Here is a 16,346-nt window from a genome sequence, read left to right on the forward strand (position 1 = left end):
CAGCAAGCAGCTTACAGTGGCTGGCCAGTGGGAGCCACAGTGGAAGAATGGTTGGACCCTGAAGTATTTCAGCATCAATCCTGCAGGGGAAGTCAGGGACTTTATTCCTCTGACCTTCTCTACACAGGACGAAAGAAACACAAAACCCAAACCCTACAAATCTTTTTGACAACTCTTCAGCTAAGATGCTCTATAAGAAATGTCAAAACCATGTTTTTTGAGTACGAAGAGATACAAATCACTGTGCATTGGTAAGGTCATTTAAGAAGCAGAAAATGTCACCAAGGATATAATACATTATGAAGCAGTAAGTGAATTTTCTTCTGTATGAAGGAGAAACTTACTTTGAATTAGTTTCATCACTAGAGGTCACTAGTTTACCATCTCAAGAAGACAAATGAGCCGCCTTCTCTAAATTCTGCTCACTGGGGCCCCCACGTGGAGATCATAGGGTCTTCCATTCATGGAGTTTATCTTCTCACAGTTGTCAGAAACGTACATTATGAGGAAGTGCTGCTGGTTGTCACTCCCGGTGATGTTCCAAGATTGCTCTATGATGTGTGGAGAGCCACCACCTCAGAGCCACCTCACCGCTGGAGCTCTCTGCCTCTCCGCCAGATGTGATGAGAAGCAGTGAAATACTTGGTGGAAGCAGTTTGAACTCTGAGGTGGAAAGACACTATGGCCACCGAGTGCTGTCTTCTTATGGCAAGCACAACTCTCTGTCAACACAGAAGAGTGAAGACCCCACGGCAGACTATCCAGCAGCCAGAGTTTAGGGACCTGCATCTAGGCACGGTGCTGGGCAGTCCTCCATTTGTGGACAGAACACGGTTGCTGCCCTCAAGGAATATAAGAAATCAAATGCAGGGGATTTCCACTCAGCTCCAGTCGGTACTCGTGCAAGCCAGAACCTTTCCCTCCTGTTCATTTATCTCATCTTCCCTGCTGACACACAGGATTCTGTTTCTGTAGTCAAACCCTACGCACAGCAAAGACCAACGAGCTTCTTGTAAGACAGGGTCTTGCAATCGGTCCATGCTGGTCCTGAATCTGCATCTCTCCATGGGATTATGGCATGTGGCTGCCTGGGGCCAGGGATATCATTCTCTAATGTGATATTAAGGGGACATTAGAGGCCTTTCACACCACAAAGACATTTACACGAAATGTTAAAATGCTGATTGGATGGTGGCCTTTGAGGTCTGTTAGGAAATACCTATTAACATTTATTTTGGCACAAAACTCTTTGGATGGAAAGACAGTGTGCCGAAGAAATGAACAGCGGGAACAAAAAGATTCACGCAGATGTCCTTTGACATCTGTGAATAAACGAGGGAGCTCCAGTGTGCCCTGGAAATGTGTTAAGTTCTTCCCAGGGAGAGCTTCTTTGTAGTCTACGTCACGTTGTCACAGGAAAACCCAGAGTTCATGGATGTTGTCGGGGATGAATCAGAGACACACCTGGTTCTGCGTATAACGTCAGGAATGATTTTCCCATAGCTTAAGGTCCCTTGAACTGACTTAAACTAGTTGCCACTGGCTATTAGACCAGCCTCGGCCTCCTAGTGGCTTTCCAGAACCTTCTGCCTTTGTCGGGATAAGCAGAGGGGGCCTGGCCCTGCCTCCCTATGACGAATGTAATTTTCCTAGAAATTAGCAATTTAGTCAATTATTATTTTTTTTAAAGATTTATTTATTTAATATGTATACAGCAAATGTGACTGCAGGCCAGAAGAGGGCATCAGGTCTCGTTACAGATGGTTGTGAGCCACCATGTGGTTGCTGGGAATTGAACTCAGGACCTCTGGAAGAGCAGTCAGTGCTCTTAACCTCTGAGCCATCTCTCCAGCCCCCGTCTTCCAATTATTTAAAAAAAAAAATCACATGTAGGTTTTTTTTTACTCCCCCCCCACCCAGTGTGTGTATGTGTGTGTGTATGTGTAAGTATGTATGTGTGTATGTGTGTGTGTGTGTGAGTGTGTGTGTGTGTGTGTGTGTGTGTGTGTGTGTGTGTGTGTGTGTTGGTGCAAATGCACATGTGCTTGTAGAGGCCACAGGTCAGCCTTGGGAGTCATTCCTCAGGATGCCTACCCTACCTGGTGTTTTTGAGACAGGGTCTCTCACTGGCTGGGACTCATCGGTTCAGTTAGACTGACCAGCAAACCTGGGAGATTTGGTCGTCTTTACCTCCCTAACAAGGGAATTAAAAGTGCTCAGCTCCACAGTGAGTACTCACCCGAGCTCTCTCCCCAGCCCTCGTTCTTACTGGGAACTGTGGAGAAGTGAGGTTAAATGGTGAAACAGAAAGCTCTGGTGTGAGCCACAAATGCCCTGATCTGTACCGCAGACGTTCCTCAAGTGTTCCGACCACTGCTGAGACTTTCATCCTCCAGCTAGTGGACTTTTCTTCCCTTTGAACACGAAGGAACCCACCCGGGCTTTCTGAGACATTTGGAGATATTTTCCTAGAGATATTTATATAGTGGGGTGGGGAGGTGGGAAACAGGAATTTGCCACAGAAGTGAAGACAATTTGGGTCGGAGGTTCCTGAGAGAGCTGCTGCCATGGACCCTGGGGAGGGGGTCACTGTATTTTCTGTGGGCATGCCAAGAGTATGAACCACTTTCCTGGATTGGATGGATTGTTTCTGGAGCACCGTTCAGTGCCCAGGTAATACCAGGCCTGGTCCAGGAAAAGCTTCCTTCACTTTCTGTAGAAGCCATAGATTTCCAGGCTCAGTGCTCTGCCCCTGCACCACAACATGTTGCATATGTAGACACTACTGCAGCCTTCCCACACTCTGAGACTCCGGGAAAAGCAACACAGAATGAAGTTCATGCAGGGGTGAGGTGTGAGTGGTGGAGGCTGAGACTCTGACCCAGGCATCTCACTGTCTGTCAGCATATGCAGGGGTGAGGTGTGAGTGGTAGAGGCTGAGACTCTGACCCAGGCATCTCACTGTCAGCACATGCAGGGGTGAGGTGTGAGTGGTAGAGGCTGAGACTCTGACCCAGGCATCTCACTGTCAGCACATGCAGGGGTGAGGTGTGAGCATTGGAGGCTGAGACTCTGACCCGGGCATCTCACTGTCAGCACATGCAGGGGTGGGTGTGAGTGGTGGAGGCTGAGACTCTGACCCGGGCATCTCACTGTCAGCACATGCAGGGGTGGGTGTGAGTGGTGGAGGCTGAGACTCTGACCTGGGCATCTCACTGTCTGTTAGCATATGCAGGGGTGAGGTGTGAGTGGTGGAGGCTGAGACTCTGACCTAGGCATCTCACTGTCAGCATATGCAGGGGTGAGGTGTGAGTGGTGGAGGCTGAGACTCTGACCCAGGCATCTCACTGTCAGCACATGCAGGGGTGAGGTGTGAGTGATGGAGGCTGAGACTCTGACCCGGGCATCTCACTGTCTGTCAGCACATGCAGGGGTGGGTGTGAGTGGTGGAGGCTGAGACTCTGACCCAGGCATCTCACGACATCTATCAGCACATGCAGGGGTGGGTGTGAGTGATGGAGGTTGTGACTGACCCAGGCATTTCACTATCCGTCAGCATCCTTAAAACAAGATATGCATCAGCTTGCAAGTGCTTTAAGACCCCAGATCCTGACAGAAAATGGGGAAGCCCCCCAAACGGACCCCTTTTATCCTAAAGGGTTACCCGGATAACAGACAACTACTAGAATTAGAGCAATTTGAAGAAAACTCTTTAACAACGTAGCATTTTAGAGCTTTGCTGCCCTCTGGGGACCATTCTGTTACAAAATTCCGGCTTCTCTGTGCTCTTCAAAGCATCGCTTCCTACTTTTTGTTTGGTTTTTGAGACAAGGTTTCTCTGTGCAGCCTTGGCCTTCCTGGAACTCCTTCGCTCCATAGACCAGGCTAGCCTCAAACTCAGAAATTCGCCTGCTTTTGTCTCCCCAGTGCTGGGATAAAAGGCATATGCCACCACCACCTGGCCACAGTTTATACTTACTAAAACCCAGAAATTTATTTTCCTTTTTTTTTCTTTAGAGACAGAGTTTCTCTGTATAGCCCTGACGGTGCTGGAATTCACTATGTAGACCAGCCTAGCCTCAAACTCACAGAGATCCGACTGCCTCTGCCTCCTGAGTGCTGGGATTAAAGGTGTGCGCCACCAACAAAACAAACAGAACACCCAGAATTTTCTTAGTGCTACTATACTCAAATGATTCATCTTGACTTTAAAGCCAGATTATTTCTACAAAACTCAGTGGAATGTGTTACCCTTCTGAAATGATTCATGATGTATATTGATGTGCATGTGTAATTGTGAGAATTACCCAGTCATGAAATTGTGAACAGTGGAAGATAACCTGCTGAAGAAATATACTCAGGCTTCCAGGTTGGCCTGGACCCTACTCCATAGCCCAGGCTGGACTTGAACTTGGAGCCAGCTTCTTCTTTTGCCTCCCTCTGTGGAATTATAGGCATACAACACCATAGCAGCTTTGTTGCACTGTTTATTAGGTTTTTCCAAATCATCTATTTGCATACCAACACTGACACTTTTGCAATAATAAATTAGCCTTTGAAATAATTAATGAATTTGGCTTTGTCCTAAGCAGCCACATCTGCAAATGAAGGGCTAATTATGTGTAACACAAATTTCTAATAGGTCTTTTAATAAAAAACCCAAACCAGATATTGGGGTAAATGCTGAAAGATCAGACAGACAAAGGAACAAGCCACAGACATCTCTTTCCTCTAGGACTCCTCATCCTGAAAAGCCTCTAGCCGAATGAGCTTCCTCAGCCAAAAAGCCTGTCTCCTTAGGCCTTATATACCTTTCTCTGCCCATCATTCAATTCCTGGGATTAAAGGCGTGTGTGCTTCCCAGTACTGGGGTTAAAGGTGTGTGCCATCACTGCCTGGCTCTGTTTTCTCTCCTAGACTGAGTCAATCTAATGTAGTCCGGGATGGCTTTGAACTCACAGAGATCCAGACAGATCTCTGCCTCCTAAGTGCTAGGATTAAAGGTGTATGCCACCACTGCTTGGCCTCTGTGTTTAATCTAGTGGCTTGTTCTGTTCTCTGATCTTTAGGCAAATTTTATTAGGGTACACATTATATCACCACGATTACATTATTTTATATTTTACATTATAAAGAAACATGTTGTGTTTCTTATACAGATAGAGGTATAAACTAATTTGGAAGAAAATCTGATTAGAAAACACTTGTGAGGAAAAAATCAACATAACTACATATTATTTTCTTTTTTCCCCCACTAAGGTTCAAAGTTTAATGCCAGGTAGATCTTGAAATCTTTAATCCTTTGAAAAGCTCTCCAAAAAAATACAGTGGCAACCATTATACTTGCTCTGAAAAATAAATGAAGATGACTCATCAAATTAGCCAAACTCGAGAGAAGTACACATAACTAACTTAATTCACCGAATGGCAATATGGCTCACTGCTAAGCCTAGTGCTCTATTCCAGAATATACTATTAAGTCTAGTTTTAAAACCAAGTTTCAGTAGGCAGTATACAGTCTTCAGTCACTGAATTCAAGACAGAGCTCACTCTCCTGTGAATTCACTAACCTTGCAAGAGAAAAAAAGAATTAGCAAAAAAGAAAACGTGAGCATGGTTTGGGAACTCATGAGTTTAAAGTATCAGGGGACACACCTGGCTGCACTTAAAAGCACCAAAATGCCTCCCTCTAGCATATTTCAGTTTAAAACATCCAGCGTGGTTAGGATCCCTCTACTTACGGCAAGTCTTTGTGGGCATTGTAAGACTGTATCATGCTGGAAGGTCAAGGTGATTAAAAAAATTAATTAGTTTTTAAAAATATTTATTTATTATGTATACAGAGTTCTGCCTACATAAAGAGGGCGCCAGATCTCATTATAGATGGTTGTGAGCCACCAAGTAGTTGCTGGGACTTGAACTCAGGATCTCTGGAAGAGCAGCCAATGCTCTTAACCTCTGAGCCATCTCCTCAGCCCCTTAATTATTTTTGTATATGACTACATATATGCATGTATGTATGTACACCACCTGCATGAAATGCCCATGGAGGATAGGAGCTAGTACTGGATCCCCTGGAGCTAGAATCGTACATAGTTGTGAACCTCCATGTGGGTGCTGGGAACTGAACCTGGGTCCTCTGCAAGAGCAGCCAGTCCTTCTAATTGCTCAGCCAGCTCTTTAGACCCTGATAACAATGGTCTTGGAACTTCTGGATTTGATTCAGTATCATTTCTTCCTCATATAACACATGTCTGTATAACAGCTGTGTTTTGGGCTTTTTTCCATTGTGAACTCAGCTGTATGTTAAATGATAGATACAAATATTTTCAAATCTGTGAGCTTCCATTTCCATTTTCCCATTGGTATGTTTCCAACAAGCTAATACTTTAGTTTTTATCAAGTTAATTTTTTATATTTTTTATGACTTAAAAAGTATTTGCCAATACAAAGCTGATAAAGATTTCTCTGTCTTCTAAAATAATCTACCCTTTCATTTTAGACTATATCTGTTTTGAATTAACACTTTGTGTATGCTGTGAGGTCGGAGTTAATGCTAATCCCCCAATATTCATATCTAGTTGTTCAACACTGCTGTTGAAGACAAGCCCCTCTTGATGAAATTCCTTTGGTACCACTGTGAAAATCAGCTGGCTCTATGAGTCAATGCGTGGGCTTCTTCTTGACCCTGTCCTGCTTTGTTTGTCTGTGTGACCATCTTTGTACCAGCGTATTAATCTTAATGGTTTAGCTTAAAAATAGGCATTGAAGTGATGTAGGGTGTGCCCTCTGTTCCTTCACGAAACTGTTTGTCTACTCTAGATCCTTAGTATTTCATGCACTTGTAGAGTTTACAGCTTTAGACCGTACTCTCTTAGAATGCATGGCAAGAACCCCAGGGGTTCCGGGGCTGTCTACCTGCAGGATTTCCAGATCATTTGCCAAGGCCTTTTTTGTCTGCTCTGCTTTGTGTCTTCCATGTCAGCTCTTAGAGGGAGGCTGGTCTTTCCTGTTTCCTGGGAGAATCTGTATAGAATTGAATTTTATTAAAATATTTGGAAAATGTTACCACAGATCCTCCTGGATCTGGGATATCCTTTGTGGGAACAGATAATTGACAATTTAAAATAGAGACAGAGGCTCCGGATGTCATCTGTTCCTGTGAGCTTTTGTGTTGCATTTTCTTTCAAAGAACTGTCAGTTTCATCCACGTTCAGCACCCTGCTGCTAAGGCTGACATAGTATATCACCTTTAACATCTACTGGCCCAACAGTGAGACCCTGGCTTTCATCCCTGACGTCGGTAATTTGTAATATTCTCCTCTCTCTTTCTGCATAAATTTTCCTTGAGTTTAAATTTGACCATTTCTTTAAAATAAACTTTGTAACTCAGTGGTAGAACACATGCTTAGCTTCCCTGAAGCCTTCAGTTCATCATCAGGAAACACACACACATGAACACACACACACACACACACACACACACACACACACGTGCCTTTGATGGCTGAATGGGAATGGCCCCCATAGGCTTATATATTTGAATTCTTGGTCCCCAGTTGGCAGAAAGGTTTGGGAAGAATTAGGAGGTGTGGCCTTGTTGGGAGGAGGTGTGCCACTTTGGATGGACTTTCCAAAAGCCTCTTGCCATCTTTAGAGCACTGGCTGCTTCCCTCTGTGTGTGTGTGGGGGGTGAGCTCTCAGCCGCTGCTCTAGTGGCCTGCCTGCCTGCCACGCTTCCCACTGTGATGGGGTGGACGCCTATCCCGCTGGAACTGTAAGCTCCAAGTAAAGCCTTCCTTCTACAAATTGCCTTGGCTGTGGTGTTTTGTCACAGCAATAGAAAAGTAGCTAAGATGCCATCTTTCTGTTTCATGTTTTCCCTTGTTGAGTTTATGGTTTTCTCATGAGAGTCTGGTGGGGAGTCCTGAACAGGGTCTAGGCAGCCCAGGCTGGTTCCCACCTCACAATCCTCCGCCTCCCTCTTCTGGACACTGCAAACCTAGGTGTATGCCAGCAAACCTGGAAAAGAGGTTTTGACTTTAGATTACTTCTTTCTTTCTGCTTGTTTTTAAAATTTGTTCTTCTTTCCTAATATCTTAAAGGGAATACTTAGATTATGGATTTGAAACCCTCCTTGACTTCCCAGTGAGCCTGTAAGAGTAAAGAAGTTCCCAAGCACTCCTCCAGCTGCATCCACACATTTTGATGTTTACATTTAAAATTAATTAAATATGTTGGTTGTTCACATGAAATACGTTTGATATGTTCATATTTAAACTTAATTGACATATTTTCTTATGACTGTCTCTGTGATTCAGTTTGTTTGAAGTGTATATTTTGATTTCCAATTATTTAGGAATTTCAAAATATCTTTCTTCTACTGATTTCAAATTTAATTTCTTAGTGGGTAGGGAAAATAATTTGTATGATTCCAATTACGTCAGTTATTTTAACTTTACTGATGCTTCTTTTCTGGCAAGAGATCATTTTGGGGTCTGAAGAGATGGTTAAGAGCTGTCTGTCCCTCCTGTAGAGAACTTGAGTCTAGGGCATAGCACCCCTGCTCACAAAATCCTGGGGGGTCAGCAGTCAAGAGCACTTACTGCTCTTGCATAGACACTGAGCTGGGTTCTCAGCATCCACATCAGCTGGTTGACAACCTCCTGTAATCCCCACTCCAGGGATCTGATTCTCTCTTCTGGCATCTGTGGCAATTGCACACACACACACACACACACACACACACACACACACACACACACACACAGCCACATATTCACACAATTAAAAATAAGATCTTACATAAAAAGAAAATTAAAAGTAACATATATGTATATGCAAACGCGCCTCTACAGCTCGGGTTTTGTTAAAGGCAAAGCAAGAACGCTTTGCAGGTCGGGATACACTCGGTGGTCAAAGTGAGGTTAGCTTGAGAGGACCACATGGCACCTCAGAGTCGGGCCGCCGAATAAGAAACACACTTTGAGTCTCAGGTTTTCTGTGAGATCGAATGAGATCAGGAGAATGCTGATCTAAGGCATCATGAAGTGGTCAGGCGAACTGAAAGCTTAAAAATCGCCAGGATTGCGGGGGAAGGTAGGAAGAGAAACACCCATTAATGGTATGCGCTTCGTGCATTTTCTGATTTTAGAAATTAAAAGGAAAAAAAAAAAAGGAAAATGTGCTTTTGGAAACGAGGGACGGCAGCCTGTACTGCTCTGCTCACTCCGTCTTGAATGTGATCGGATGTCTGTCGCCCAGAGTCTGGGTCTATCAATTTCCAGAACACTGTTTTTACCCAGAATGACTTCGAACTGCACTTCCCAGGCTCCTGGCGAGACAAAAGCCGCCCGGCGGGGGCCGCTGGCTTGGGCGCGTCATCTCTCCCGCGTGGTGATTGGTCGCTGCCTCCCCAGGACACGCCCAACAGTCCTGATTGGGCGTCAATGCCCTTTTGTTAGGGCAAAGGTGGACCCCGGTGCTCCGCCGCGGCCTGTCGGGGCGGCCGGCGGCCAGCGCGCAGGCGTGCAATCTCGAGTTAGGATTGGTGGGAGGCCGCCTCCTCGCTCGGCGCACGCTCCGTGGGCGGGAAGGGCGGGGCTGCCGCTGTCAGTTGGTCGGAGAGCCGCGGCCTGAGGCGTCCTCCGCATCCCGCCCCCTCCCGGCGCCTCCGACGCAAGGTGAGGCGGCCCGGGGCAGCGGGGGTCGGGGGCTGCCGGGGCCCCGCCGGCGAGGCGGGGCGGGGAACGGGGCGGGGGCCCGGGTGCTGGATCGCGGGCCCGCGAGGCCCGACGCCCCGCCGAGCCCTGCGCAGCCGCCTTCGCGGCCGCACGCTGCGGGCTCCGTGGGAAGAGCCTGGCGGTGCCGGGCGCGACGCTGTGGGGGTGCCATGGGACCCAGGTGCTGGGAGAGGACGCCCTGCAGCCCGATCTTCCTTTCAGCTCGCCGCCATCCTCCTGCCTCAGCCTCCCGAACGCTAGGATTACAGGGGTGGTGGCCCACGCCTGTCTGGGGTGGGACATCTTTGCTTGCGCCCGGGTTTGTTTCTTTGTCAGCTTTTCTCAAGCATCCTGTGGAACAAATATTGGGGAGTAAGGTTTGAGAAGGAGAAAACACACGTTCTTCTGTTAGACTGCCAGACTCTGACGGTGTAATAGCCACGAGGACAGATGTCCCCAAACCGTTATCTGTTTCTGAGACTCAAAGCTGTGCGTGGGAATCCTGGCGCCTGTATGCGCCACTGGTTAAACTGGATGCAGCTAGCTCTCTGGAGATCTACTGACCGCGTAGTTCCTCGATTCCTATAGAATTTGAGACCCCAAATATTGTCAAAGCAGAACATGGACAGAGAGAAACATCACACTCGAGTGGATACAGCTTGAAGTAGATGAAATTCATCTTTGGTTGTTTAGTTTGTGGAAATGCCAAAGGAGTTGAGTTTTTCAAAACATTTGACCATCTCAGATTAGGATCTTAATTATGTCTTGGCTGTGAAACGGGAGGCAAGGCCTTTATAAGGTTTAGTATCCACATCTGTGAATTGCAGTTTCCTTCTGTTTTGATAAAACTATGTATGTGAAATGTTTAGTGCATTGGACTCTTAATCTCTAAGAACATCAGCTTGCTGGTGAGTGGATAACAGATGAGAGACATCAGCTGCGGATGCAGAAAGTCCTTGTGCTGGAGTTTGGATGGATGTTAGGGAAATGTCAAACTCACATCTGAGACGTTAAGCCGGGCTGAGGTGGAATGGCCAGGGGGAAAACAAACTGGACATGACTATAGCCTTGACACTGGGTAACCACCCTGATGTGGATTAGGCCACTCTCAGTTTTGGCCCTGAGTTCTAATATGAGGCATTTGGCCACATGGTTTTTCTAAAGTTTCTTCTGTGGTCCAAACAAGAGCATAGAGATGAGAGGGTAGCAGTTAGTATCTGTTAAATGCTTACGAAGTACACAAATTTGAACTCATTAAATTCTCAGAACAAACCCAAGAGATGTATAGTTATTAGCTCCATTTTATGGATAAGGACACTGTGACTGGGATTTTTAAACTTGACCAAAATTTCAGAGCCTGTAATACAGAGTGAGGGTTTAAGTAGTGATCAACCAAATCTGTGTTTAATCACTCTGCTAAATATCCTTGAGAGGAGGTCTTAGAAGGTACGGTGTGAGCATGTAGCAGTAGTTTAAATTAATCCTGGCCTACGGCTTGCCATATCCCCTAAGCCTTGCTCTCTCTACCCTTTCCACTTCCTGGATTTAAAGTATAGAAGGTTACAGATTCTCATTCACTAACAAGCTAGTATACACAGGCACTAGGATTTCCTGTGATTTTCAAAGAAAAGATTTTAAAGCTCACATAGAGAATCTCAGAGAATCATGTCGTTTTCAGAGCCAGGGCAGCTGGTAAGTCACAAAATACCTATAAGGTTGTGTGTGTGTGACACGTGTGTGTCACTGTTCAGTGACCCCACAAATCACAGGCGTGGCAGTGTGTATGCTACCCCAGGGCTTGGGAGGTAGAGGTGGGACCTCTGAGCTTGCTCTAAAACCATATAATGGAATTGGTGAGTTCCAGCTTCAACCAAAATCTGTCTTCAAAAATAAGGTGGAACGGGACTAAGGGAGACACCCAGAGTTGACCTTTGGCCTCCACACGTGCGCACAGACATGCACATACCTGTGTACACAGACATAATACACACAAAACAGCTTTATGTCAGTTTAAAAATTGAACGTTGTTTAAATGGAGAGGAATTTTTTTTTTTTAAATTACCATGCAGTGGAGTTTCCTTACATTGTCATACGTTTGTTTGGTTGATCTTCAAATACTATAATAGCTTGAATAACTTTAAAAACAATTTTGAAAAAAATCTAGTAATCCACTTTCTCTGAAGTGCAGAGAATCTCTGTAAAACTGAAGTAGAAAACACGAGAAAGTGGGCTTTCTGTGCTGCTGGGGAGCATGCTTAATTTGACAGCTCTTTAGTAGTGCTGTGTAAGGATGCTCAGTAGCTTTCTTTCCTCCTGAGAGCTGCCGGAGAGTCCACTTTTACATTTGCACACTGGGCATTCTGTCTCTGAAGGATTTGTATGTGTTTACCTTTCCTCCTCTTTGTAATTGTCCTTAGTAAAAAGATCCACAGTGACTCTGAGTTTCTGTTTTAAGTACTGTACTGTGTGTATCCTTTGCTTCCTACCTCTGGGTCACGTCCTTGAACTGCCTTGTCTGTTGAAAAGCAAGCTCATATCTTACTGTCATGTCTGTCTCTTTTTCTTGGTGCAGACCATTCATCCAAGAGTGTGCATTCAAGAGCTGAAAGTCTGTTGCCCAAGATGATGAATGCTGACATGGATGGTAAGGTCTTCATTCTTTTCTGTGTATTCTTCTATTTTCTGTATGGTTTTGCTTTATTAAGCAATGGAAAGAGCAAACAATCTTTAGAAGGTTTAGGTGGTGACGGCACACGCCTTTAGTCCCAGCACTCGGGAGGCAGAGGCAGGTGGCTCTCCAAGTTCGAGGCCAGCCTGGTCTACAGAGAGAGTTCCAGGACAGCCTGGTCTACAGAGAGAATTCCAGGACAGCCAGGGCTGCACAGAGAAGGTTTAAGTGTAGCTGCTTTCCTGTTGACTTTAGAAAGCACACACCGTGGCTTCCATTCTGAACCTGTATGGAAAGTTCAACTTAATGCCCCATCTGCCCTGGAGTAGAGGCTCTGTATACACAGTTCTTAAGACAATGGTTACAAAATGTTCTGCAGAATGTTAAATGCTGCATGCCAAAACTGGTACAGTGTTTATTAATAATAAATTGAACACTTTTTATTACAGCAGTGGATGCTGAGAATCAGGTGGAACTGGAAGAAAAGACTCGGCTCATCAATCAGGTGTTGGAACTCCAGCACACGCTTGAAGGTTAGATTACACTTTGTAGTTTTCCTGAATGACATCAGGTTAGCATCAAAGTCCATGGAATAGTTGGGGTTTTTGTTTTGTTATTTTGTAAAAAGAAAAAAATGGCTGTTATTTGTACGTGTGGGCGGGTTTATGTGCCAGGACCCTCTTGTGGAAGTCAGCAGCTGACGTGTGGGAGCATTCTCTCCTTCCAGCATGTGGATCTTGGAACTGAACTCAGGTCATCAGGTTTGGGTTGCAGGTGTCTTTACCCAGTGAGCCACGTTGCTGGCCTCAGTGGTTTTCTCTCTGTTGTCTACAGCCTTGGCTGGTGGACTGAAGGACAAATCTGCCTCGGTAGGATCAGTCACTGCTCTGACACATCCTTTTCAAGGTGTCAGCAGGATGCTGGCTTAGTGTGAGAGCTCTCCATGTGGCAGTGTGTTACTAAGCCTGCTTCAGGAAAGCTCTATTAAAATGGAAAGAAGCATTCATTACCTCCAGAGATTCAAACTGATCATAGATTGGTTTTCATTTTCTACCTTCCGTAAAATTAACACTCACACCGACGTGTCTTGATGTTTAATGCCATTAAGTACTGTTTTTTGTTTGGGGCACAGAATGAGCACCAGCTTCTCACTTGACAGTAGCAGCCAACAAGGCCTGCTGCTTTCCCTCTGCTTCAGTTCTCCTGCTCTGTGGGCCATCTCCTCAGTTCCTCTGAGAGCAAGCGTTAGCTCCAAAACACACTTCCCATCTGCTTTCATGACCCTTAGCCAGTTTGCTTTTTCTCCAAAGCATGGCATATGCTTAATGTTTACCCCCGATCCGCCTGGGTGCCCCATGTTACCGAATGCACATGTGCCCACATGTAACTGTGTTCATTGTTGCTGTGGGATGGTACCTGCTTCTGTTGGTCATTATACACTGGTTAAATGTGTGAATGGAGATCGTTTTCACTTGTTTATTAGGACCTGCATCTTTTGAGTTTTTAACTAATGTTTAACTACTGCTTGGATCTCATGCCCAGCGTAGGAATCCAGTTGTGTTAAGCTGCAAATCTTAAGTATTTCCAGTAAAGACATTGTAGTTTCAGGTGGTAGGACATGCACACTTTATCAACACAATGTTTTCTAACCTCTGTAAGAGTTAACATAAATGCTCAACTGAGTCCCATGGGAAACGCTGTCAGCAGTCACCGTTTTTGTCCTCAGTAAGTTGTTTTTACTTAAGCCTTTACCCTCCACAATCTGAATTGAAAAACAGAAAATTTAGGAATTGTGGTATTTATTTATTGGCAGTGCTCGGGGCCAAATCCAGGGTGTCACACATGTCGGCAAGGGCTGCACCGTTGGGCCACACCCTCCACCTGGTCTCAGCCTTTTCAGAATGAATCTTTGATTTCATAATGTGGAATCCCTGCCATGGTTTTATTGATGGTTGTATTTTGGTTTTGTTTTATATATAGATCTTTCCGCAAGAGTAGATGCGGTTAAGGAGGAAAACCTGAAGCTCAAATCGGAAAATCAAGTTCTTGGACAATACATAGAAAACCTCATGTCTGCTTCCAGTGTTTTCCAGACAACGGACACGAAAAGCAAAAGGAAGTAAAGGCCCGCCTCCCTCTCTTCTGTGGAGTGGCTGCTTTTTTTTTTTTCCTTAAAGCTTGGATATGATCCAAAAGTTACAGTATCTTCCTTTGCTTCCTTGAGTATTTATAAAGAGAATGTCAGATCTAGGTAATATTAACTGCTTAACAGGAAACATCCTTGAGTTAACGTTCTATGTATTACGTTAGTCTATGAAAATGTGCAAATGTAGAGACTTTATAATTAGAATTGCAGATATTTATGAAGAAACTTGAAGATGAATGTTTTGCCAATTTGCTTATATATATATATAGGTTTAGCACTGTCTTTTAGCATATGCCTAACTAGTAAAATATACAAGAAAATAACCATGTTGTGAAAAAGTGACCAAAATCATGTACTGAATGCACAGCCTCTGTACCTTGTCCACCATCGTGTGCCTCTCCTCCATCTGCCTCTTCCTCCCCATCTCCCTGACAGTAACTTCAGTAGATGTCACTACCAGAGTAACCGGAACTGTAATTGTTGACACTTAACCAAATAAGACACTTTCTTAGCTAAGGCTTGCCATTTGTGATACTTAGTTATAAGATAGGATTGCTGGTTTCTCTTTAATCAATTGAAAATAGGTTGAAGCTATAAAAAATGAAGGGTTTTCTTTGAAATGTAAATTGTCATATTGAGAAGCTAAAACCTCCCTTTTGCACACAGTAGCCCATTTGGTATGAAAAGATAAAAGTGCCGGTCACATGTACGTGAGAAATAGAAAACCTTGAGGAAAGACAGAAATAGGAAATTGGACAAACAGAAGTAACCAACTCCACGTTTTCCCTCCAGATGTGTGTTAGCTCTGGCTCACAGCTGCACTTTTGGGACAGTGTGAAAGCGGACTAATTCTGACATGAGCGGATTAAGTAAGCTACATGTCAGAGAGCCTGGGTAAGAGTTTGGTCTCAAGGTTTGTTTGTACCCAGGAGATGAACTTTTGCAAAATTAATTGAGAGTATATTAGTATCAGAATCATGAATATAAGAGAGTTTTGTATATGTGATAATTGTTAACCTTAGTATTTTATCTCAGTTGTTTTCCCAGAATTTCTGTAAACTCAACACTTTGTTGCAGAATTTTAGTCATTTCTTTTTAACAATTTTTAAAAAATTAGTTTGTAGCTTCTGTTTGAAAAAGGAATTGATATCAAATGTTATAATAGGAAAGATCCACTAATGCAGCTGAAGGCTCTTAGATCGGGCTGTGTTGACTTGTGGGATCATCCAATGTATCAGTGCCGTTAGCTGTCTGGACATGTAATCCTCACATTGCAGATATTTTGCAACCCTTTTGTGACTGCTTTACAGATATTTAAAATTGTGTTCAGAGTTCTGCTTTGCTGTTTAATAAAAAGCTGTTTCAGAGGTTGTATGTGTTTGGATACAGTTGCTGAGTAAATGTGCAGTGGGCATCCAGGGTTTGCAGTGCCACAGTGTAATAGTGTATCTTATTTAAGCATCCAAGACTGCCACAGCAGTAACCTTTTATTAACAGTGTGCAGGAGCTTACTCTTGTGGTTAAAGTTCCGGGGAGGGGCTGTGTTTGGGTTAGGTTCCCTGCCCTCTTGTTCCCAGGCTAGCCAGCCAGCCGGCTCTGCTGTACAGGTGGTTGGGTTTTTTACCCGTGGCTTCTGCTTCACCAGTTACACTGTTCCGTTGGCAGGAAAGGCATGGGAGTGTGGGGTCTAGGTGTGGTGGGCTCTGCCCGGGCCTCTTTACACCCAAAGCCTACCATGGCCGCCCATAAATGATTTCTTGTCTGGGAGGCCACATGGGGCTACAGCTTATCCCCGTGGTAGCAGGTGAAG

At 44.7% G+C, this 16,346-nt stretch overlaps 1 protein-coding gene and 1 long non-coding RNA gene across 3 annotated transcripts in view; one reads left to right on the plus strand and one right to left on the minus strand.

The window, feature by feature from the left end:
* Scoc (short coiled-coil protein) overlaps positions 1-15,906 on the plus strand; it is a 32,866-nt gene extending 16,960 nt beyond the window's left edge. Inside the window, exons 1-4 of one of the 2 annotated variants that reach the window (XM_042278673.2) lie at positions 9,550-9,683; positions 12,295-12,366; positions 12,840-12,923; positions 14,371-15,906. In XM_042278673.2, the coding sequence (XP_042134607.2) occupies positions 12,345-12,366; positions 12,840-12,923; positions 14,371-14,513 (249 nt within the window). In that variant the 5' untranslated portion in view covers positions 9,550-9,683; positions 12,295-12,344 and the 3' untranslated portion in view covers positions 14,514-15,906. Of the gene's footprint in view, positions 1-9,549; positions 9,684-12,294; positions 12,367-12,839; positions 12,924-14,370 lie in introns of those variants that run through there. The other variant, XM_076571919.1, reaches the window with a different exon arrangement.
* LOC143273145 (uncharacterized) lies at positions 5,229-7,440 on the minus strand. The gene is made up of 2 exons (XR_013051057.1): positions 6,919-7,440; positions 5,229-5,348 (listed from the first exon to the last, which is right to left on the minus strand). It is a non-coding gene; the product is annotated as an uncharacterized LOC143273145 (long non-coding RNA).
* Positions 15,907-16,346: the final 440 nt, after the last annotated feature.

Source organism: Peromyscus maniculatus, chromosome 5, assembly GCF_049852395.1.
Source record: "Peromyscus maniculatus bairdii isolate BWxNUB_F1_BW_parent chromosome 5, HU_Pman_BW_mat_3.1, whole genome shotgun sequence".
Taxonomy (NCBI): Eukaryota; Metazoa; Chordata; class Mammalia; order Rodentia; family Cricetidae; genus Peromyscus; species Peromyscus maniculatus.